The 25,223-nt window shown below is 40.3% G+C and overlaps 1 protein-coding gene across 1 annotated transcript in view; it reads right to left on the bottom strand.

Annotated features, from left to right (window-relative positions):
- Positions 1-25,223, bottom strand: part of FMN2 (formin 2) — a 346,102-nt gene that overhangs the window by 216,554 nt on the left and 104,325 nt on the right. The window contains exons 3-4 of the mRNA XM_061161517.1: positions 14,810-14,957; positions 5,085-5,140 (exon numbers count right to left, since the gene is read on the bottom strand). Of these exons, the coding sequence (XP_061017500.1) occupies positions 5,085-5,140; positions 14,810-14,957 (204 nt within the window). The remainder of the gene's footprint in view (positions 1-5,084; positions 5,141-14,809; positions 14,958-25,223) is intronic.

Genomic DNA, 25,223 nt, shown 5'->3' with positions numbered 1-25,223 from the left:
GGTTGTGTCTGACTCTTGTGATCTCATGAACCGTAGCCTGCCAGGTTCCTTTGTCCATGGGATTCTCCAGGCAAGAATACTGGAGTGGGTTGCCATTTCTTCTCCAGGGAAGCTTCCAACTCAGGAACTGAACCCAGGCCTCCCGCATTGCAGGCAGATGCTTTACTGACTGAGCTACATGGGAAGCCTCCAATAGAAGAGTAGAAACAGTGTGTGACCTCTCTGGCTTTTTTTGCATTCACACCTCGAATTGTAACTGCTTTCCAGATGGCTGCTGGTTTTCACTCTTAAAACTGTCAGCACAATTTCTCCTTTTTTTAATTTCTAAAACTAAAATATCTAATTTGTTCCCTCTGAGCTAGGGGGAGTTTCCATAAAATGAAAATGTACTTTCCAGAAGAATTCTGTCTTCCCCTTAACACATAATGGGGAACACCTTGCCAAAACAGCACCCATTTTCCATGCTTCCACAGGGGGATGACTGTGTCTCCCCCTTCCCAACTACCCCTACCCACCCCCCCGAGTCACTGCACCAATGTGTTGATAATCCACCTAAGAACATTCACAGTCTGAGGTAAACTTCAAGGAAGACTGACTAACCTATGTTTCCAGATCACAACCACCTCTTTCTGTCTCCCCTTTAACCCCTCTTTTTCTTACTCTGGTTTCTACTGTGGTTGTTTACTTATCTTGTAAATTGTTGTTTTGTAGGTCTGCAGTTAACATGTGACTTCATGTCACTTATTGCCTTAGAGTTTAGAAGGAATGTACTTTTCCCCCCAACTCTTTAATATGTGTAAGTCACTCTCATGCAATTCAAGTTGCTTGTTTTCATGTCTCCATCACTATTCTTTCAAAATTACATCCCCTATCCCTTTCTTTGATCTGACCAATTCTTTTATTACTCTCTGAACTTGTCTATGTCATGACACAGGTGAGTAACTCCTCAAGCACCATCAACCAGGCTACATTACTTCATCACACGTGTCCCTTGATGTGCCTCGAAATAAAGATGTATCTGAAACTAACAATAAACTGTATGGAGTAGTCATTGTATAAAGAGCACTATAAAGGAAAGGAGAACCAATAGAAAAGAATACTCAGTTCCTCAATTAAGTTTGCAATCCAGTTAGGCACTGAGAGGACTGATCAGAGCAGGATCCTGGGGGGAAAGTTTTAAGCCAATTTCAAAGGAGATTAAAACTGGATGGAGTTCAAATCGTACACATTTTCCTGACCTTTGAGAATTTGCTTGCATACAATGTAAAGGGTAAGAGAGTACTGCTGCTGCTGCTAAGTCACTTCAGTCGTGTCTGACCCTGTGCGACCCCATAGACGGCAGCCCACCAGGCTCCCCTGTCCCCGGGATTCTCCAGGCAAGAACACTTGAGTGGGTTGCCATTTCCTTCTCCAATGTGTGAAAGTGAAAAGTGAAAGTGAAGTCGCTCAGTCATGTCCGACTCATAGCGACCTGATGGACTGAAGCCTACCAGGCTCCTCCGTCCATGGGATTTTCCAGGCAAGAGTACTGGAGTGGGGTGCCATTGCCTTCTCCAAAGGGAGTACTAATTTTGTTTAATTTTGTCATTATCTAACACTCTGTAACAGATGTGACTATTCTCAATAAATACTGTAATGTGTAGGAAGACTCAACTTTCAATTTCCTGATGTTAATCAATTCCTATCCAAAGCTAGAATTTTCAAAGGTCAAATTTAATTCTATTTACCTTTCAGCTAGTCCATTTACATCAGAAATATGTTGAGAGTCTTAGGACAATACTTTGAAGCACATATTTCATATGTAACTTCAAAAGCAAAAAATAAGTTAAAAACTGGGCAGTAACCAATTTAACTACCATAAATTAATCTTTAACATAGGAATAAACATTTTTAGAGACTATAATTGACATTTGGCTATTTATATATTGTAGCATGTAAATTAATTTACAGTTTAAATAGTATTTCAAATGCCAAAGAATAAAAAAATACAGAATACAGACAGTCCTGTTTCTGTCTTATGAAATAACCCGTTAGCTAGGGCAGCTTTCAAATCATACTGGTGGTTTAGTCACTAAATCGTATTAGACTCTTGCCACCCCATGGACTGTAGCCCACCAGGCTCCTCTCTCCATGGGATTCTCCAGGCAAGGATATTGGAGTGGGTTGCCATTTCATCCTCCAGCGGATCTTCCCAACCCAGGAGTTGAACCCAGGTCTCCTGTCTTGCAGGCAGATTCTTTACCGACTGAGCTACAAGGGAAGCTCCTCAAATCATATTATTTGAATTAAAATAATCAATAAGTGAGGTCAAAAGAAAGTAGCTTCGTTTTAAAACTTTCTAAGCCATGGGCCTCAGGTGACAGCACTGGAGGGTAGCAGCGGGTCTCTCTCCGTGTGCACCTTCCACCCCTCCCAGCTAAGAAGAGGCATTGGGAATCATGGGCCTTGTCTAGGGACATGGAGTTCTCAGAGTTATTAAGTACAGGGAGAGAGCGAAAGTCAAAGCCAATTCGGTGTACTCCAGAGCATGTGAATGGAGAGAACAGGTGCCTGAAGAAAACAGAGTGAACACACCAGCCACATCACCTCCACGGAGGGACCAACCCTCTGCACTCATCATGTCCATCAGTCACAGAGCAAACCGGCCAGAAGCCTCTCATTTCCTCTGCAAGGGCAGCTGACAGACAGACAGACTGCTGTCTAGTAACTAGAAGCAAGGCGTGTTACACAAAAGAACTGCTCATTTTTCAAGAGTAGTGAAGCACTAAAGTTTGAGAAATTGACACAGTTTAGCACAAAGTTAAATATGTATCTTTGATCCACTCAGCTTCAATGGAAGCTTCTAAAACAAATCTTGACATCAGACTCTTATGTATGGTAAAAATAGGATAACTTAAATTTCTCACCTCATCATTGGATGATTCTGGCATAAGATGGTATTAAATAGCCATAGGAAAATTACATGTGTAAAAGTCTAGATTTTATCATAGTAGAGAGAACATGAGGTACAAAGTCAGACCTCTTCTTCAAATCATGACTCTTACCCTTTATCAATTTTTGATCTAAAGCAAGTTAATTTCTACAAATGTCACTTTCCCATCAGTTAAATATGAATTAATAAAAGTGACTTTAAAGGGTCATTATGAGAATTGCCTACGATATTACAGTAAAATAACAGGTACACAGTGCACAGGTTCTAGTTTCCCACATCCCTCTTACGGCCGTTATTGCAGGCTTTATGAAACAGACACATACCATCTCAGAAAAGAACCCGTCCTCAAGTAAACTAATGACAAACAGCCAATGACTCCAAGAGTAAATGATGTCACTACTGAGTGCTTGACCTCAACTGCCTCCCAATAAATTTATTGCATTTTCTAGTTTCTAGATACTTCACTGGCAACAAGGAAATGAGAAGATATGAAATTTAAATTTGTCTGTTTTGCCTATGAGTTTCCAGGCTATAACACCAGGTGTTTTAAAATTACCCAGTTCATCAGGTTTTCCACATACTATTGGTTCAAAGCTCAAGAAAACTGGAAAATCACTATAATTTTATACACACAGATGAATATCTACCTTATATTATTCCATATGAAATCTTAATACACAGAGCAATGTTGTATGTGTTGATAGATACTTTTTGTTCAGGTTTTCTTTGGGATTATCAATGTAACAGAGAATTCAATAATATGTACTCTGGAGATAAGAACTAGAAAAATCTAACATATTATCTCAAATTACAACTTAGTCATGACAAAAAAAAACTGCTGCAAGAATAATGAGATATTTTGAGGGCACAAATTTTTCTGATTATTTCTTTTTACTCTCTTCACTGTATTCATGCTTGGCTAATCACTACACTTAGATAGCATCACTGACTCAATGGACATGAATTTGAGCAAACTCCAGGAGATAGAGGAGGACAGGGAAGCCTGGTGTGCTGCAGTCCATGGGGTCACAAAGAGTTGGACACGACTTAGTGACTGAACAACTACAAGGTAATGAACTTCCAGCTGAGTCCACCAGACCTCTCCAAGTACCCCAGCCTGACAGAGGTCTCTGCTCTTTAAAAAAAAAAAGAAGAAGAAGCTGGGAAAATCTGTTTTATGACATTATTCTTAACAGTATCTTTACTCTTATCATAGTGACCTGTCCAGCTATATTTCTGAAAAGCACCCGAGGATTTATAAAATGAAATTCTCAACCAATTTATATCTCCATTTCTCCTCCAGGAGGAGCATACTTCCATTTACGCTGCAGGGCTGCTTCTTTTGATAAGGGGAGTCATTTTATACTTGGAAAAGTTCTCAAAAATAATCGGATTCTTTGATTTTTACAGAGAAGAACACCACATCCCAGATAGTATGCCATCACTAACCATAAATTGACCTGGGCCTGGAACCTGGGAAGGAGCCATCTCATTTTCTACTTAGACCCCCCTCCAGAGAACATGCTTCATGCTCACAATTTCTAAGTTATTTTCAAATTATAGTTGGAAGAATATATAAACAAATTTTAAAAATGATTTTACATCCAAAAGAACAACTGCTAACCACAATTACTATTCCATACAAATGTTTCTTATTTTTGCAGGAAGTGCATTTTGGTGCAAGAAAAAGAAGAGGTTAGATTTGACTTCTTTAGTAACAGAATAAGAACGTTTCTATGGAAATTAAACAGACACTAACTAATGTTTCATTCACCAAATCAACTTGAGAATATAATTTGATTTTTGAAAAGCTCTGGACATTTAAAAAAAAATCATATCCATATGACTATTAGTTCAACCAGGCACATTTCCACACGACACCTGAATGGTCACTGTTTCCTAGTGGAGCCAGCATTTGTGGCCCAGCTCTCTGGCCGGATGTGGAATGATATGGGTTCTGAGGAGCTTGTGCCCAGAGCCACTTCAAGGCTGATTTCTTTGGCCAAGTCTGAGTGGAAGAAAACACCCACCCACCTGCCTGGAGTCCCCTGCAGGCTGAGAAACACGGGTGGCCTAGCTGGCTGGGCAAATGGAAGATAAGGCAGACAAACATGAGAGAAAAGGATCCCACAGCCTAATTAAGTCTTCTTACCTGCTGAGCAGCATCTGAACATTTTTTCGGAGTTTCTAAAACAGCAGATTGAGAGTCTGGGTTGAAAAGGAAGAAGACAGGCAATATGTTAAAGAGCAGATTTTCCCATTTCTTTGACCAGAAAATGAAACTACAATATACCTTCAACCACAATAAGCACCCAAACACCCAGGCTACTTTCCAGCTATACTTCCGTGCTATGAAGACATGACCACTTTTCAGTATATGTAACACACAAAAGGACATGCTCATGTCATTAGGTATTTTTAAAATTAGATTAGCACTATGCCCTTCTTTACACATCAGTCATGATTACTTATCTCAATAGCTAGTTTCTATTTTGTGCCAGGAAGTATCTGCTAAGACAGTCACTGCTCATATTATTCTCTTAAGTCTGTACAGTGATGGAAGCCAACTCCCTAGCCTGGAAGGACAGGGTCCTGGGCACCTTATCTGACTGTTGACAGTTGACCTTGCACTTTCAACAAGAGATGATGTGCCCTCGCTAAGAGGCACTGATATGGTCATCTGAGACAGAATCTAGGGGACTGCAGCTTCTTCACGCTAGAAAACCTAAGGGATAACCAAGGCTATGTTTCCTTCTATTTTTTAAGCTAGGGAATGCTTTCTGTGAAGCTCACATGGCAGTTACAAAAATAAAGACATTGAGAGAGCCTCCAGGAACTGCCAGTGATTGTGGATTGGAGTCTGAGAACGACTTCTCCTGTCCATCCTTGCATCGCGGTGAGGAACTGAGGCCCAGACACAGCTAGTAGGCAGACAAAGACGAGTCTGTCTCCCCACTGTCCCACTGCTCCCCATCCCAGACGAGCACACAGACCAGATGCCTGACAACACTCTGGGGGATACCTCAGACTTTTCTAATTTAGCAGCATTTTAGTTCATGTATGTGACAGTGCACAGAAAAAGCAAAAGGCATTCATGGGTTAAATCATACAACATGTTGTTAAACTACATTGAAAGTTCATTTCACTTGGATTAAAGCATGGTCTCCACCTGGGCCCCACGAGCTTCCTTCGGCCTTCTCCTCTCCCGCCACCCCGACCTCTGCGCTGTCCCCACCTGCTAAGCACACTCTGGCCACACCAGCCTTCCTGCCGCCCTGTGCACACAGTCCTGCTCCCTCCAGGGAATCTGGTACGTGGGGATGTCGGCAGACACACCCTCCCTCTCCCTGTTCCATGGAGCACCCCATTCCCTGTTGCTCTCTCCACAAAGTCGATCCTCAAACAAAATGCTATAGAATTCACTTGTTTGCCAACTTATTTCTCTATCTTACCTGACTAGATCAAAGTCTATAAAGACAGATACTTTGTAGACTCTTTTCCTTACTGACTCCCCAGCACCTAGAACAGGGCCTGACACACAGTAGATGTGTAAAATATTTGTTGAGTGTTGTGGGAGGGGATGAAAGGTGAGACCAAAGAATGATGAAACTACAGAAGCAAAGCGGGAGCCCCAGGAGAGTGGGCGCTGGGCAGGGCACAGGTGGCCATGTGGTTGCTAGGCCTGCACCTAAACTCAGGGTACATCTTTCAGAACAAAATCACTGAGAACAGCATGGCATACTCACTCACCAACAGGTATCACTGTGGCAACAATACTAACAAGCAGCTTTAACACAGAAGTGTTTTCCCAAATACTATATTTCACTAAGTTAATCAAAAGATTTGTCTCTTATACTGACAGATCTCTATTTTGAACTCAACACAAGAGCTGGCCAGTTTTGAAGAAAGATCTTTAACATCAAAGCGAGGACAGTTAATAGTAAAGCAAATCCAGGCTCTGGAACACCTGTTTTCTGTGGGTTTTAGTCACCTTTAAATCCTCCGAAACACCACAGACTTAAGACCCTGGGGCTTTGCAGAATGAGGACATTTTCTCTTCCTTGTCTGTCTATGCAGGCGATGCAGGCAGAGCCCACAGGGTCTATGGGGCGGCGGGGGGCGGTTGTCACAAACAGCCCTTTCCCCTTAGAGACACATACAATGTTTCCTAGTTTTTTTAAAAAAAAATAGTCCTAGGCCACGCAACCTGCTCCAAAAAGCAAACCTCTGGATTCTGATGGTAAAAAGAATGTCACCACTTCACCAAAACAAAGAACCAGAGAGTGTTATCAATATTCCACTGTTTTGAACACCTACATCTAAACTTTGATCTGAATTGAGTTCATCCTCTCACCCTCACCTCTTGAACTACTTCCTTGAATCAGTGTGTTATGACACCTAGGAGAAATTTATACACCAAAACATTCTCTTCCAGATCATAAGCTGGAGCACAGAAGTTCTAAAGGGTCAAGATTTTAAGTGAAAGAAGTGTACAGAATAACTACAAAGTAAGGGGGAAACAAGTGAGAATAATCAATAGAAGAAAGAAAAACAAACGTTGAGGAGAAGGAAAACAGGAGAATAAGAAGGAAAAAGAAGGAGGGGAAGCAAAAGAGTAAAAGGAAGCATGAAAACTCACAAAGGGCTGCCCACCGAGGGACGACACAGGCTGGGCAGTGCCCGGTGAAGGGCCTCTGAGCACCGGGCCGTCAGGAGCCTGTGGGCAGGTGGGGGAGAAACCCGCCGGGCTCCAGTGTCCTCGGAGTGTGGACCCCTCACACAAACTACCAGGGCGCTGGCCTCCCACCCCTCCTCCCAGAGCCGGGGAGCTTTCAGAACTGCCTCTGTCAGCCCTGCCCCGCAGAAAGTCCCTCTTCATCACCAGGACGGGTATTTTCGGAATGACCCAGAGAGAGCTCTCAAGAGCACATCTCAAACTGCCAACTCCTCCACCCACCTTTCCTAAGGATTGAGAAACTCAGTTTAGTTCAGTTCAACTGCTCAGTCATGTCCGACTCTTTGCCACGCCATGAACTGCAGCACGCCAGGGTTCCCTGTCCATCACCAACTCCCAGAGCTTACTCAAACTCATGTCCTTTGGGTTAGTGAAGTCATCCAACTAGAAGTCCAAGAAACTAAACTGGTTTTAAAAAACATTACTGTCTGAAGTAGAGTGGGAGAAAGAACATTCCTGACAAAAATTTAAATGCTCCATTTAAAAAAAAAGACAAAAACCTCACAAAAATTTCTGGGAGCTCCACAATTCCAAATATGCTTCAAAAATAATCTCTTTATCATCACAAATAAGTCTGTGACTTACAAAGCAAAACATACCTGGATGAGGTTTACATTTGTAGAGAGGACAGGAAGAAAAAGGGTAGGATATGCCACTCTGCTGGGAATGGAAAATAAATCAAATACCCTTCAAAATGCAGAAAATATACCTTCTGAAAATGAACTAAGTAGTCTCTCAAAACTTTTACATTTTAATGAAAAATGTGCTTATATAAAATTACTAAATTATAGCTTCTTTAATGATCAATTTGATTCAAATCTAATCAATTTAATTGAAAGAAAATTCATTAAATTTCATTTAAATATCATGACTTATGATTAGCCTAACCAATGGTAGATGTCTTTACTCTGGTATGCCATGTCCTTACACAAATGAAGATGGGGTTAAAAATGTAACTTCCCTAGAAGGGGTCAACCCTGTATTCTGCTTATTTGATTATTTAATAGCCTGGATCTGCCCCTCGTTGCCAACAAAGGATGTCCACACAGAGGCATTAGCCTGCATATATGAGGGGGAAATGCGAGCTGATTTAAAAAAAAAAATGAAACAAAACTGAACATGGAGAATCATCTCCAGGAGACATGGTTTATCTGCTTGAGAGCATTCTATTCCTGAGTCAGGTAGCAGGTTGAGAGATAAACATCATCAAACACCCCTTGGTCCCTTACGGAATCTTGGCTTTTCCTCAAGTGAACACGATTAAATCATCAGGACAAACCTGGAAATGAGTTGAGAATGCTCTTCACACTCTATTTCATCCCACAGAAGCTCCTTTATTAGAAGCTGTAGAAACACTTCTTTTGGATACTAGAGGACAGAAGAGTTGTCCTTCTGAGATTATTGCTTTTCGTCTCACAGACACAGGGCATGATCCAGCTGTGTTCCCACTTCCCTTTCTACCTTAAACCTGAGGGATAAATGTCAACTCCCTTTAAAAACTGCAAGTCCTTCTGAAATTCATTTCAGTATGCTGGTTCACCTCAGCGCTATACTCAATTCCTTTCAATTTAATCTATTTCCCTCTATCATCTTTTTGTACACCTCACATATTCATAAGCTGCTCAGATATCTTTTTGGAGCCAAGGTGGATTACCATTCTTACAGCCAGCAAGTAAACACAGGTTTTAGGATTCCTATACAAAAAGTTTGTCACGTTTCTATCAGCTATCCTTCCATATTTTCCTCCAGGACTTTCTGTGCCCAAATTGCTTTTCTAAAATCAATCCTCTGTTCAATCTCTTGACCATTCACATTTTTAAAGAAAGATAATGGACCTGGACTTCCCTGATGGTTCAGTGGTTAAGAATCCACTTGCTAATGCTGGGGACAGGAGTTCGACCCCTGGTTCAGGAAGATTCCACATTCCAAGGGACAACTAAGTCCACGAGCTGCAATGACTGAAGCCAGAGTGCCTAGAGCCCATGCTCCACAACAAGAGAAGCCACTGCAATGAGAAGCCCCAGAGCCACAACTAGAGAAAGTCTGCATATAGCAACAAAGACCCAGCCCAGCCAGAAATAAATAAATAAAATTAAAGTTTTAAAATAACTTATTGCAACAAAGAAAGAAAGGGACTTTCCTGGCTGTCCAGTGGCTAAGACTCCATGCTCCCACTGCAGGTGGCCCTGGTTTGATCCCTGGTTGGGGAACTAAAGATCCCACATGTGGCAATGAAGATCCTATGTGCTGCAACTAAGACCAGGAACAGCCAAATATATATATATATATATATTTTTTTTTTTAATTTTTTTTAAAAGGAAGATAGTGGCCTTGATTTTCCAAAGATGCACCAAGAATGATCAAGTCACTCTTCACACCTTGACCCTGTTCTCCATGAATTCAAAACTAAAATCAAGTCTCTCTTTGTGTAAACCTATCAGGTAGCCTTTAAAGGTTGGTGATGAGCCCCTAAAATGGTCCTTGGGCTCTTTCAGCACACACACAAGTCCATCAAACATAATTTGCTGAGTAGATATTTTATTAATATTTATATCTTTTCAAACAAAAAATCTTCATTTATTCAATGTTTAAGTAGATACTGTATCCAAAGGTCTTGAAATGCTGGGAGTCTACACAGAAGACAGGTAGTAGATACAGATCAGTTCCTAACCTAAATAATTCAAATGATAGAGGTATGAATAAAATGCCAGGAGGTTCCAGAAGAACCACTGTGGTGGGGGTGGGTTGCATCAAATAAGTAAAGGAAAATGAAGAGAGAGAAGATAAGGAGAAAAGATAACTGAAAAGGATCTCTTCTTATTAACATTTCTGCTACAAACTTCTGGAGCAAGCACATTGACCTCTAATTTCCTTTCCAGACTGTCCTTCTAGAAGACTTCACTCTACAGACTTCAGATGGTCAGCCTCAGCACCTCAGGCTCCTCTGTGGAGGCAAGAGAAAGACACTGTAGGAACCGAAGACCCCCAAGAACCCACAACCCCTGAGGCCTCACTGCAGCCTCTGCACCTAGATTCACATAGAGGAAGGTCCATTTCTTCACCAGTAGATGAAGGCGGAGAAAGCCAGTTTCACAAAATGGATTGTGGAAAAACAGAAGTGCGGTCCCCGAGAAAGGCAGAAAAGGCAGGAACATGAATCTGAATTAGCCTGCCGTGTGGATTAGCGGGGCTTCCCTGGTGGTATTAGTGGTAAAGAATCCGCCTGCCAATGCAGGAAACAGGGGACCCCAGTTTGATCCTTGGGTTGGGAAGAGGGCAATGGAAACCCACTCCAATATTCTTGCCTGGAGAATCTCTTGAACAGAGGAGACTGGGGGATACGGTCCACAAGTTCACAAAGAGTCAGACACGACTGAAGTGCCTTAGCATGCACACATGGGCATTAATAACCAGTGTAAAGAAGAGCTAAAAGACAAATAAAAAGTCAAAGAAAAACCAAGTTGTCAATTTTCTAAGATAGAACCACAAGTCTTTCTTCTTCAGAAAGAAAAATAATCAGGGAGTTCTTTTACTTTAAAACAAAGCTGAAAGGGACCACATGCTGCAAACAGCAATTTTAGCTGTGAAGTCACTACACAGATCACAGTCAAGTGGACTGGAAATAGTTTATCACTATTAATAATCACATTATCAATATTTGCAATTAATATCTATTTTTTTAAAAATGTAGGGTCTATGCATGGTTTTCACTGTGTTACTGACATCCTCACTTGGCAGCTTACGACAGGGAGGGTGAATGGTCCCAGAATGAGAACGCCCTACAAAATCCTGCAGAATTATAGTAGGAAAAGCTTAGGAAGGGCTATTAGACCATTTTGGACAAAACAGTTATTGGGCTCTTGGGTTTATTAACAGCTCAGCTGGAGAAAAATAAGTCACTACATTATACTATTTTCTACTTATCTCCATCATCCTCTTTAAGAATACACATTTTAAAAGGAGACTAGTTGTTATGTTAAAAATTGCTACTCTGGCATTTTGCAAGTTATATCGAATAACAAAGAAAAAATTAGTTGGCAAACTTCTTGGCCTCAGTTCCAACTATCATCTCTTACCAAACTAAAATTCATATTATCATTAATTAACTTTCTGTCTAGCATTCCTCCAGTTTACAAAAAAAAATCAGTGACATAAAATGTTTCATAACATTTTTAAACAGCCCTAAAATTTTAGAGGATAATATAAATGCTTCAGTTAAAGTTGAGAAGTTCACCCTAGGGATGAAAAAAATGAAAACATCACCCTAAACACTGGTGTAAACACAAGATATGAACAGCCGTTAAAATAAATCTCAATGAAATTGATTGATTCTACTGTAGCTACACCTAGCTATTTCCTAACCAGTAAGTAACTTCCAGAAAAACATCTACTTCTGCTTTATTGACTATGCCAAAGCCTTTGACTGTGTGGATCACAACAAACTGTGGAAAATTCTTAAAGAAATAGGAATACCAGACCACCTTACCTGCCTCCTAAGAAATCTATATGCATGTGAAGAAGCAACAGTTAGAACTGGACATGGAACAATGGACTGGTTCCAAATTGGGAAAGGAGTATGTCAAGGCTGTACATTGTCACCCTGCTTATTTAACTTATATATGGAGTACATCATGTGAAATGCCAGGTTGGATAAAGCACAAGCTGGAATCAAGATTGCTGGGGAAAATATCAATAACCTCAGATATGCAGATGACACCACCCTTATGGCAGAAAGTGAAGAACAACTAAAGAGCCTCTTGATGAAAGTGAAAGAGGAGAGTGAAAATGTTGGCTTAAAACTCAACATTCAGAAAACTAAGATCATGGTATCTGGTCCCATCACTTCATGGCAAATAGATGGGGAAACAATGGAAACAGTGACAGACTTTATTTTATTTTCTTGGGCTCCAAAATCACTGCAGATGGGGACTGCAGCCATGAAATCAAAACACACTTGCTCCTTGGAAGAAAAGCTATGACCAACCTAGACAGCATATTAAAAGGCAGAGACATTACTTTGCCGACAATGGTCTGTCTAGTCAGAGTTACGGTTTTTCCAGTAGTCACATATGGATATGAGCATTGGACTAAAAGAAAGCTGAGCACTGAAGAATTGATGCTTTTGAACTGTGGTGCTGGAGAGGACTCTTGAGTGTCCCTTGGACTGCAAGGAGATCCAACCAGTCCATCCTAAAGGAATCAGTCCTAAAAACTCATTGGAAGGATTGATGCTGAAGCTGAAACTCCAATACTTTGGCCACCTCATGCGAAGAACTGACTCATTTGAAAAGACCCTGATGCTAGGAAAGATTGAGGGCAGGAGGAGAAGGGGATGAGATGGTTGGATGACATCATCGACTCAATGGACATGAGTTTGAGCAAGCTCTGGGAGTTGGTGATGGACAGGGATGTCTGGTGTGCTGCATGCAGTCCATGGGGTCACAAAGAGTTGGACACGACTGAGCAACTGAACTGAACTGAAGTAACTTTTAACATAAACAAATAAAAATGTACTTAATAGGATAAATACTTTAAGTTATATAATTTTGACTTAAAAACTAAATTGTTTTACATGCTCGTTTTTTTCAGGTGTTACATAAGCACCCTCTCATCTCTGAGATCTACCTCGACCCTTGATCAACTGTTCTCTGTACCACAAGAAAGGCAAAGCCCTACGTAGAACATGTTTCTTATGTCACACCTCTTGTTTGTGGTTCGTTTCAGAGAGTACAGTCCATCAAGTAAACACGAAGCAGTGTTTCAGAAGCATCGGCCTTTAAAAGGGGGTACACAAGGCTGGGTGTGGGCTCCCACTCAGTGCCTCAGTGGAAAGAAAGAAGAAGCAAATGCATCATTTCGGGATGAGGAGAAAAACAGAGGCTGTGAGCAGTAGGCCCCCTCTGCAGATCTTTGGACAGTAGTCTGAAATAAAGTCACTGATGGTGTGAGCCACTGTTGGCTTTAAAGGGACTCATACGGAATATAATGACTGCATTCTGGATGCTAATCTATGCTTTCACTCTTAGATAATTCTCAAAGTATCCCTATGCAGTAGGTGTTATCTCTGCTACCATTTTACAGGTGCAGAAACCAAGGACAGAAGTTAGGAAACCTACCCAAGTTTACAAGCTGATACACAGCAGAGCCCAAGCTCCCTGGTCACGCTCTTCACAGAGGTCCCAGCTAGGCTTTCACCCAACGTCTTTCTCTCAATAAGCCCATGGGAATAAAATACCAAATTCTTAACTCTAACACCATGCTATGATACCATTTAGGAAAATTTGATGAGGGAGAGATTTCTGAATTCTAATAATACCCTTCCATTTACTCTTCCTGATGGATCAGATGTCAATATTCCTGATCAGTCCACCAAGAAGAAGCTGCGATTTATTAAGCCAAAATGAAAAAGGAAGCAAGAAGTAAGACAACCAAATTACATAAAAACATTGTTATACAAATATGATTCTTAATTCAATACAATGAAGTGCTTTTCTAGGTTTGGGCTCCATAAAAAGCTGATGCAAATGTCATGCTACCTCCAAAGTCCTTCAAAAATAACACAAAACACTTTAGGACAACACAAGAGACAAAAAGAAATAAAACAATCAAAAAGAAATATTTTTTAGAAAAATGTTACATCTGAACAGCATACAATTTTTTAAATTACTTAAAATTTAGATTTAGTAGAATGTACAGCTTCATCTTGCCTCTGTCAACTATCTCTGAAGGCAAAGAAAAAAAACTAACAAAAGCTCTAAGAGAGTAGTAAGGGAAGAGGCAGGGAAGGAGGTGAGGTGGCTGCCACCTCTGAAGCCAAGAGACAGACAGCTCCCTTCTCAGCTTTCAGCCCATATGGTGGGTGGCTTCCTTCCAGGTGGGGGCTTCAGCTGGGCCCCAAAGCAGTGGTTCTCAGACTCTGTACACAGTACTAACTGGATAGCTCTAGTTTCCCAGTCCCCATAACTATGAAGATAGGGTGTAAGAATTTTCAATTTAACAAGCTTCCCAGTGATTTAGCCTGATTTATGTGAAGATTATAATCTAAGAAATACTTGGAAGAGAAACCCAGACTCACTACTCAGCAGGTGCTTCACAGATATTTGATGTTACTTTCAGAACATACACTCGTCCTGCGGGCCTACCTGTGTCAGCATCCTTAGGCTTGTGTTCTTCATCAGGAGGTTTAGATGGTGGCCAAGCAGCTGGGACTCTCCTGGGGAACTGCCCTTCGATATAATCCAGTGAGTGTGTGGGTTGACTAACTGCAGCCCAGGTGTAAAGTTGATCTTGCTATATTAAAAAAAAAAATTAAGCTATTTTAATTCAATCACAAAAAATGGAGTCTTCTTGATTGATATTTGCAACATCCTTTCTATCATAAATATATGTGTGGTAGGCATATATATAGATGCAAACATACATAAAACATGAAACAGCATTTTATACTATTCAACGTAGATTCATCACATAAACTTTCTTTCACACATTTTGTTTTCATAACCATATGTGTTTCAACTTCTATGGTAAAATTTAAGTCTCTTTCTTTGGAGGTAAAAGGCCATGTGGGTCTGCAGGGAATTACAAGGTCAGAAAATCCACCCAATCACAGAGTCCCCTGACTAAACATCTTCAATGCACTGGAATGATGTCCCTTTAAAATCTGTGTAAACACTTGTGGCAAAATCAGAGAACAGGCAGTGCTGGGCACTCAAGGACAATAAACAGCTTCCTCATCTTCAACAACAGAAAGCCCAGGAAACTAATTATCCTCAATCCAGGTTGGGAACAGTTTAGGAGAGGAACTATAAAAAAGTAAGTGAACTTGCCAAGAAAAAAAAGAACTGGCCAGGGATCTGGCAAAGAAAGCTCTTCCCAGCTGGAGACCAACAGAATCTGGACAGAATGAGAAGCAGGCTCATAGCTACATCTTGTGCCAGGAAGCCAAGTGGGAACCTTAGAAAGGAGGCCACTCTGAGGCTGTAGACCCCTTTGGAAACTGCCCGCTAAGATTTCAGGGTAACAGGTGCTTCAGGATGCAGGCACTAATGTACACAAGCCCTAGGTTCTCTTCATGACATCCTCCTTACTCACAGGTATATTTCCCTAAACCTTTTGATCAACACAGCAAATAAAGCAGAGAGAGTAATTGAGTGGTAGAAACAAAAACAAAAAACATGATGTAAACACTATGCTGAGTCAAGTTGAACTTGAGTCAACCAATGGAGAGGCAGTGCTATTTCCAAAAATTTGCTTCACAAATTAATTGAAGAACTTCATAAAATATTCTTCAGTGTCAACAGTAAAATACAATGTATATATCAGTTAGTTTAAGCTTCACCTTCAGGGACAGTCACTGCCCGTATCCAAGAACTCAGATTCTCAGGTCTGAATCAGGAACAGTCCCACTGTAGACCCTTCAGCCAGTCATATCTTTCACGTACCTACATCTTGATTGACACCAGGTCTTGAATATCAGAAATAACTTTTTATTGGAAAAATGAGTGGTTTAATTAACATGATATAAGAAATGAGCTCTCATTGGTAAAAGTAAAGGAATCCAATGGACGTGGACCAGCAAATCCCTGTCCAGGGATTAGACGTCAGAGAATATCCTCATTCTGGCAAGAACAAGGTGAGATGTGGGCAAGGGGCAATATCAAGGCTCAGTGTCCCCTTCACACCCAGAAAATGTAAGCCTCTCGTGGAAGGAGCAGCCAAGCACCTGGCAGGGGGTCGAGGTGTATGTTTCCCGAAAGGGGGCTCTGACTCAGAGAGCTTCATCATCCTAACAATAAACCCACCCAGTCTCAGACTCCATTTGCTCCACAGAAAAGAGTCAGCGCCAGCAGCCATGGGGACAAGTGGTTTCACTCAGGATTTCAGCATTCAGCAAATACGAAGTTTGCTAAAAGCGCTCCATAAAAGCCTACATAAACCACAGACAGCCTGGCCAGTCCTGCAGTCTTTCAGCCCCACCCCAGGACTGGAACACATACAGACCTGTAAGGTGACAAAACCTCTCCTTCATCATATGGCTCCACAAGCAGGGAATAAGCAAGAACTAAGTTCTGTTGTAGTTCTTAAAGAATCAAATGTCAACTCTTCCACCTCTTTTTTCTATAACCCTCCTATTCATCCTCCCAAGTTCATCTCCCCACATGTCCCCAGTCAAGCTCCACTCCACTGGAATGCCCCAACCTAGCCTTCCCCAGGCACAGCACCTAACCAAAGATTAAGTCCCACTGGGGTCTCCCCAGACTCCCAAATCACAGCATGTTAGCCCCGCCTCTTGTTGACAGTTAATAGCATGCAATCCAGGTCAGTGGCTGAACCTGTTTCTGAGTACACTTCGCCTTCCTTTAACCACCGGAACTACTTCAGCACAGGAAGTGTGTACACAAATCCTGTAAAATTTCCAAGCACTCCATAAAAGCCACTTAATGTCTACTGAATTAACACATTTGTCAGATAAGAAGAAAAAGCAAGAGGGATGGTTTATCAACATGAGAGCAGCTGGAGCTGTGATCTCACTTTTTTCATCTGCTTATTAACAAAAGTACCAGGGTACTTTGTGTGCATTAAACAGAAAACAAAGGTGTCAAGCGATCCATTATATCTAAACCTATTCACAACTGTACCATGTAAAGAAAAACACAGGGCAGACAAAACTCCTAGGATAGAACCAGAACTGCACCCCAGACACATATCCTAACTTTATACCTTCATGTTCTCACCAGTAACTCAGAAATAATGCCTGTTGTTGTCTTTCTGCAGGACTGGAGTGAGCAGGGCAAATGCTACATGAAAAGAGCTGTGTAAACCACATGGTGTAATTCAAACATAACTACCACAACAAGTACTTGCTTTGATTTCTTTTTTTAATTTTTATTTTTGGTACATTAAATTTACTCATAAAGAATTCTAAAAATGTGCAATTTTGCCTTTTTAACAAAGTATAATAAAACTCCCTAAACAATACTTGACATTTACAATTCAAAATCAAGTTAGCAGAATATTAAATATTTACAAAACTGTATCTTTTAAAGGGCTTCCCTGGTGGCTCAGATGGTGAAGAATTTGCCTGAAATGTGGGAGACCTAGGTTTGATCCCTAGATTGGGAAGATCCCCTGGAGAAGAGAATGGCTACCCACTCCAGTATTCTGGCCTGGAGAATTCCATGGACTGTATAGTTCATGGGATTGCAAAGAGTTGGACGCAACTGAGCAACTTTCACTTTCACTATCTTTTAAAAAATATTTTTTTAAATTTTAATTGGAGGCCAATTACTTTACAATATTGTAGTGGTTTTTGCCATACATTCACATGAATCAGCCACGGGTGTACATGTGTTCCCCATCCTGAAACCCCTCCCACCTCCCTCCCCATCCCATCCCTCAGGGTCATCCCAGTGCACCAGCCCTGACCACCCTGTCTCATGCATCAAACCTGGACTGGTGATCTGTTTCACATATGATAATATACATGTTTCAATGCTATTCTCCCAAATCATCCCACCCTTGCCTTCTCCCATGGAGTCCAAAAGTCTGTTCTTTACATCTGTGTCTCTTTTGCTGTCTTGCATATAGGGTCATTGTTACCATCTTTCTAAACTCCATATATATGCGTCAATATACTGTATTGGTGTTTTTCTTTCTGACTTACTTCGCTCTGTATAATAGGCTCCAGAAGTTACATGCAACTTTGTAGAACTGACATAAAAGAATGGCTCAAAACTGGGAGAATTTTCCTTCATTCCTAAAAAGAAAGTGCATCCAAGAAGCTGTGGAGACTCTTGAGCACATGAGGCCTTTAGTTTCAGTACCAGAGCCTGTCTTTGTGCATCTAAGAACTTTGCACAGGTGAGGGGCTACTTACAACACTGGGGTGGACTGGCCAGAGCTCCACTCCCTCCAGCAGCAGTGTAGTAACACTGACCTTTGGCCTCAACCAGCACAGTATGTAGTTTGCACATGTTGATTAAAGATACTCAGTTTGATTCAGAACCTTGGGACTTTTAAGTAATTGAGCCTCTTCAGAACCCTTGGCTGTAAATGTCGTTTGCCTAACTTTCTGGGAGTCATCTGCACTTTGGAAAGGACAGCCAACCCACTCAGGTGCCACAGGCCCATCCACTGGGACAGATGGTCAAGCTAAGCAGAGTCACGGTTTCCCTTATAACGTTTAAGACTCTTCAACATGTAATGCCATCAGTTACCAGTGTGTAAAACAAACAAGGCATCAAATAAGCCACCACAGAGGCAGGAAGAATGACAGTGACAGGGTGTGAGGAGGGTGCAACCCAGTCCCCACTTAGCAAATGCTCACTAGAAACAATGGAATGAGTGGACAGATGCAAGCCTCCAACAGTTTGTGCTCAAACAGGAATGCATTACAGGTGTATAACATTAGGCAAAGTCACTACCCACTACGCCCCTCCACAGGTAGCACGCAGTATAAACTAACTGTGACCTTCCTTTGATTAAGGACCTAGGATTCTAAGTAGTGACTTAAAATACTGAACCTACTAACTGCTATACTAACAAGCTGACTCATGTAATTTTTGGAGATTATAAATGATGCTGGCTTTTTAAAATACCCAGTAATATATATGTATTTATTATTCTAGGTGCTAGCTCCCATTTTCTCAGTGCACTTTCCTTTCCAATTTTCAATATTATAACATAAAAACTAGAAAATAAGGTAGAAAATTGAGTGTTCTGCTTAAAAAAAAAAAAAAAAGATTAGCGTTTTGTCCTAAGGTTGCATTCTACTTCAGTCTGTACATGCCACTTTCTCCATTCTTGGAGACACAAAATGCGAGCACAAGCTTTAAGATATGACAAATTACACAGAGCAAATTGGCTGGCGCCACAACTACCTGCTTGCCACAGCATTTGGAAACTGAGCCCACGCTTTCAGGAAAATGACTATGTAGTTGAAAGAATCAGTCTGATCTGTTTCTAGCTGGTGAGGACATCTTCTGAGGAAATGCCAAATGCTCTTTAGGCTCACTGACTGTGGTTGCTTCTGGAGAGAAGCTTCATAAGAAAGAAAACACTGCTAGCAAATATTCCCAAGTTCAAGTAAGGGATTCACTTGGGAACAGGTCTCATGGGTAGGCAGCTGAATGCTTTGTGTTCTGTGGGTCTCATGTTTATGTTTTACCATTCTCAATTCAGAATGGCCTCATTGGAGATAGCACTCAGCACACGAACTTTCAAAGACAGCTGGAAATTTCTCTAAGGCTTCTGACAACTAAAATACAGCTGTACAATGTCTAAATTCATTTCCTTCAATTAGAATGTTTGTTTTAGTTTTTTGCTGTGTTTAGTATAATAACGCTAACTTCTTACATTTATCAAAATAGCTATAAGAGAGTGGGCAGGACTGAGTTAAGGGGTGTGTCCAGAGATGGCTATGGACTTAGAGTTCTTTTAGGCAGCATGTCTGCTGACGGTAGGGCTGTGTTCCCAACCGGTTGGTTGTTTGGCCTGAGGCATCCCAGTACTGAAACTTACAGGCTGTTGAGTGGAGCCAGGTCTCCATATCAGGGGCCCACAGTGTCTGCCTCTGACTCCAGCCAGAGTTCACATAGGCCCCTGCTGTGTCTGCCATCAGCTTTTATGACTCCAGAGAGAGCTACAGTCGCCTCCCTGCCTCCCCAGGAGACCCTCCAAGACATGCACTGTGATAAAACTGAAAAAATTAAACTTGGGGAAAACAAGATTTGATGTCTGGATCCCAAGTCAGAGGCAGGCCTGCCCAGCTTGAAGCTTTGCTCTTCAGAACACAGGCACAAGTCACCCCTAACAAGAAATCAACACAAACAACCCAACCAACATTTCCCTCCAAGGGCAAAAACAAAAGGGAGAAGTAATACAACCCTAAAGCCTGGGAAAAGGAGACCCCAAGTGGAACAAGTCAGAAAAAAATGATGAAAAGACAGAGAAGTACAGTACAAATGAAAGAGCAAGGCAGAAACTCATAAGACCAAATAAATGAAGAGGAAATAACCAATCTCCCTGAAAGAGGATTCAGAATAATGAGAGTAAAGATGCTCTGAAGACTTAAAAATAGAATGGAGAAAATGCAAGAAGCATTTAACACAGTTAATACAATCACCAAGGACATAGAAGAAATAAAGAATAAACAAACAGAGATGAACAACACAATTACTGAAATTAAAAATACTCTAGAAGGAACCAATAGCAGAATAACTGACAGAGGAAGAGATAAGTGAGCTGGAGGATAGAGTGGTGGAAATAACTGCTGAAGGTCAGAATAAAGGGAAAGGAATGAAAAGATTGAGGATAGCCTCAGAAATCTTTCGGACAATATTAAACAAATCAACATTCCAGTTATAGGGGTCCCAGAGGAAGGAAAAAAAGGCACTGAGAAAATTTTTGAAGAAATTATAGTTGAATCCCCCACATAGGAAAGACAATAGTCAATCAAGTCCAAGAAGCACAGAGAGTCCCATACAGGGTAAACCCAAGAAGAAACACATTGATACACATATTAATCAAGCTAACAGTGATTAAGCACAAAGAATATTAAATGCAGCAAGGGAAAAGCAACACGTGTCATACAAGAGAAAACCCAGACAATTGCCAGTGGATCTTTCAGCAGAAACTCTGTAGACCAGAAGGGAATGGCAGGATATATTTAAAGTGCTGAAAGAGAAAAATCTACAACCAAGATTACTATACCTGGCAAAGATCTCATTCAAAATTGATGAAGTCAAAAGCTTTACAGACAAGCAGAAGTTACGAGAATTCAGCATCACCAAACTAGTCTTGCAATAAATACTAAAGGTACTTTACATAGCCAGTAAATACAAGAGAAAGACCGAAAAAAAAAAAAAAAAAAAAAAAACAAGAAAATGTCATTAAGAACATATGTATCAATAATTACCTTAAATGTAAATGAATTAAATGTACTAATCAAAAGACACACACTGACTGAATGGATACAAAAACAAGACCTATTTATATGCTGCCTCCAGAAGACCCACTTCAGACCTAGAGACACACGCAGACTGAAAGTAAAAGGATGGAAAAAGATATTCCATGTGAATGGAAACCAAAAGAAAGCCAGAGGGCAATCCTTATTTCAGAAAAAATAGACTTTAAAATAAAGAATATTATAAGAGACAAAGAAGGACACTACATAATGATCAGGGGATCAACCCAAGAAGACATAACAATTGTAAATATTTATGCACCTAACAGAGGAGCACCTAAATACATAAGGCAAACACTAACACGTATAAGAGGGAAAACCTACAGCAACATAATAATAGTAGGGGACTTAAACACCCCACTTACACCAAAGCACAGATTATCAAAACACAGAATCAATAAGGAAACTCAAACCTTAAATGAAACATTAGACCTAAGGGACCTTATTGATGTCTTCAGGATTTTCGATACAAATGCAGAAGAATACACTTTCTTCTCATTGCACATTGAACATTCTCCAGGATAGACCATATCTTGGGCCACAAATCAAGCCTCAGTAGATTTAAGAAAACTGAAATTGCATCAAGTGTCTTCTCTGACCACAATGCTATGAGACTAGATATCAACTACAGGAAAAAACTGCAAAAACACAAACTCATGGATATTAAACAATATGTTACTAAATAACAAAGAGGTTACTGAAGAAATTCTTAAAGAGATGGGAATACCAGACCATATGACCTGCCTTCTGAGATATCTGTATGCAGGTCAGAAAGCAACAGTTAGAACTGGACATGGAACAACAGACTGGTTCCAAATAGGAAAAGGAGTACGTCAAGGCTGTATATTATCACCCTGCTTATTTAATTTATATGCAGATTATATCATGAGAAACGCTGGGCTGGAGGAAGCACAAGCTGGAATCAAGATGGCCAGGAGAAATATCAATATCTCAGATATGCAGATGATAACACCATTGTGGAAGAAAGTGAAGAAGAACTAAACAGCCTGTTACAAAAGTGAAAGAGGAGAGTGAAAAAGCTGGCTTAAAACTCCACATTCAGAAAATTAAGATCATGGCATCCAGTCTCATCACTTCATGGTAAATAGATGGGGAAACAGTGGAAACAGTAACAGACTTTATTTTGGGGGGCTCCAAAATCACTGCAGATGGGGACTGTAGCCATGAAATTAAAAGATGCTTGCTCCTTGGAAGAAAAGTTATGACCAACCTAGACAGCATATTAAAAAGCAGAGACATTACTTTGCCAACAAAGGGTCTGTCTAGTCAAAGCTATGGTTTTTCCAGTAGTCATGTATGGATGTGAGAGTTGGACCATAAAGAAAGTTGAGCACCAAAGAATTGATACTTTTGAACTGTGGTGTTGGAGAAGACTTGAGAGTCCCTTGGACTGCAACGAGATCCAACCAGTCCATCCTTAAGGAAATCAGTCCTGAATCTTCATTGGAGTGACTGATGCCAAAGCTGAAACTCCAATACTTTGGCCACCTGATGTGATGACCTGACTCATTTGAAAAGACCCTGATGCTGGGAAAGATTGAAGGTGGGAGGAGAAGGGGACGACAGAGGATGAAATGGTTGGATGGCATCACTGACTCAACGGACATGAGTCTGAGTAAACTCTGGGAGTTGGTGATGGACAGGGAGGCCTGGCATAATGCAGTCCATGGGATTGCAAAGAGTTGGACACAACTGAATGATTGAACTGAACTGAACTACTGAAGAAATAAGAAAGGAAGTCAAAAGATTCCTAGAAACAAATAACAATGAAAACATGACGACCCAAAACCTATGGGATTCAGCAAAGGCAGTTCTAAAAGGGAAGTTTATAGCAATATAATCATATGTCAAGAAACAAGAAAAGCATCAGATAGACAAGCTAACTCTACATCAAGAGCAGCTGGAAAAAGAACAAAAAAAAAAAAACCCCAAAGTCAGCAGAAGGAAGTAAATCATAAAGATCAGAGCAGAAATAAATGAAAAAGAATGAAGGAAACAATAGCAAAGATTGATAAAGCTAAAAGCTGGTTCTTTGAGAAGATAAACAAAATTGACAAACCACTAGCTAGACTCATCAAGAAAAAAAGGGAGAAAAATCAAATCAATAAAATTAGAAATGAAAAAGAAGAGGTTACAACAGACAACACAGAAATACAAAGGTTCATAACAGAATATTATAAGCAACTATATGCTAATAAAATATACAACCTAGAGGAAACAGATTCTTAGAAAATGTCAACCTCCCAAGACTGAACCAGAAAGAAATAGAAATTATGAACAACTGAATTACAAACACTGAAATGAAAACAGTGATCAAAAATCTCCCTAAGAAACAAAAGCCCAGGGCCAAATGGCTTCACAGGAGATTTCTATCAAACATTTAGAGAAGAGTTAATTCCTATTTTTCTGAAACTCTTCCAAAAAATTGCACAGGAAGGAACACTTCCAAACTCATTCTGTGAGGCCACAATCATCCTGATGCCAAAACCAGGCAAAGACAATATGAGAAAAAGAAAATTACAGGCCAACATCACTGATGAACATAAGATGCAAAAATCCTCAACAAAATTCTAGGAAACAGAATTTAACAACACATTAAAAAGCTCATATACCATGATCAACTCGGGTTTATTTCAGGGATGCAAAGATTCTTCAATATATGCAAATCAACCAACATGATACACCATACTAACAAACTGAAAGATAAAAACCATATGATCATCTCAATAGATGTAGAAAAAGCCTTCAACAAAATTCAGCACCCATTTATTATTAAAACTCTTCAAAAAATGGGCATAGAAGGAACCTACCTCAACATAGTAGAGGTCATATATGAAAAGTCCACAGCAAACATTATTCTCAATGGTTAAAAACTAAAAGCATTCCCTCCCTGATCAGGAACAAAAGAAGGGTGTCCACTCTCACCACTATTATTCAACATAGTTTTAGAAGGCCTAGCTACAGCGATTAGAGAAGAAAAAGAACTAAAAGTAATCCAGATCAGAAAAGAAGTAAAACTGTCACTGTTTGCAGATGATGTGATACTATACATAGAAAACCCAAAAGAAACTATCAGAAAATCACTAGAGCTAATCAGTAAATTCAGCAAAGACTTGGGATACAAGGTCAATACACAGAAATCACTTGCATTTATTTATACTAACAAAGAAAAATCAGAAAGGAAAATTAAGGAATCAATACCATTCACCATTACAACAAAAAGAATAAAATATCTAGGAATAAACCTACCTAAGGAGACAAAAGACCTGTATACAGAAAACTATAAGACACTGATGAAAGAAATCAGAGACGACATAAACAGATGGAGAGATAGTCCATGTTCCTAGGTGGGGAGAATCAATATTGTGAAAATGACTATACTGCCAAATGCAATCTACAGAATCAATGAGATCCCTATCTAATTAACAATGGCATTTTTTCACAGAACTAGAACAAAAAATTTCACAATTCATATGGAAACACAAAGGACCCCAAATAGCCAAAGGAGTCTTGAGAAAGAAGAATGGAGCTGGGGAAATCAACCTTCCTGGCTTTAGATTATACTACAAAGT

Source organism: Dama dama, chromosome 15, assembly GCF_033118175.1.
Source record: "Dama dama isolate Ldn47 chromosome 15, ASM3311817v1, whole genome shotgun sequence".
Lineage (NCBI taxonomy): Eukaryota > Metazoa > Chordata > Mammalia > Artiodactyla > Cervidae > Dama > Dama dama.
Note: the sequence above shows the minus strand (reverse complement) of the source record. Positions and strands in the feature narration are given on the sequence as shown.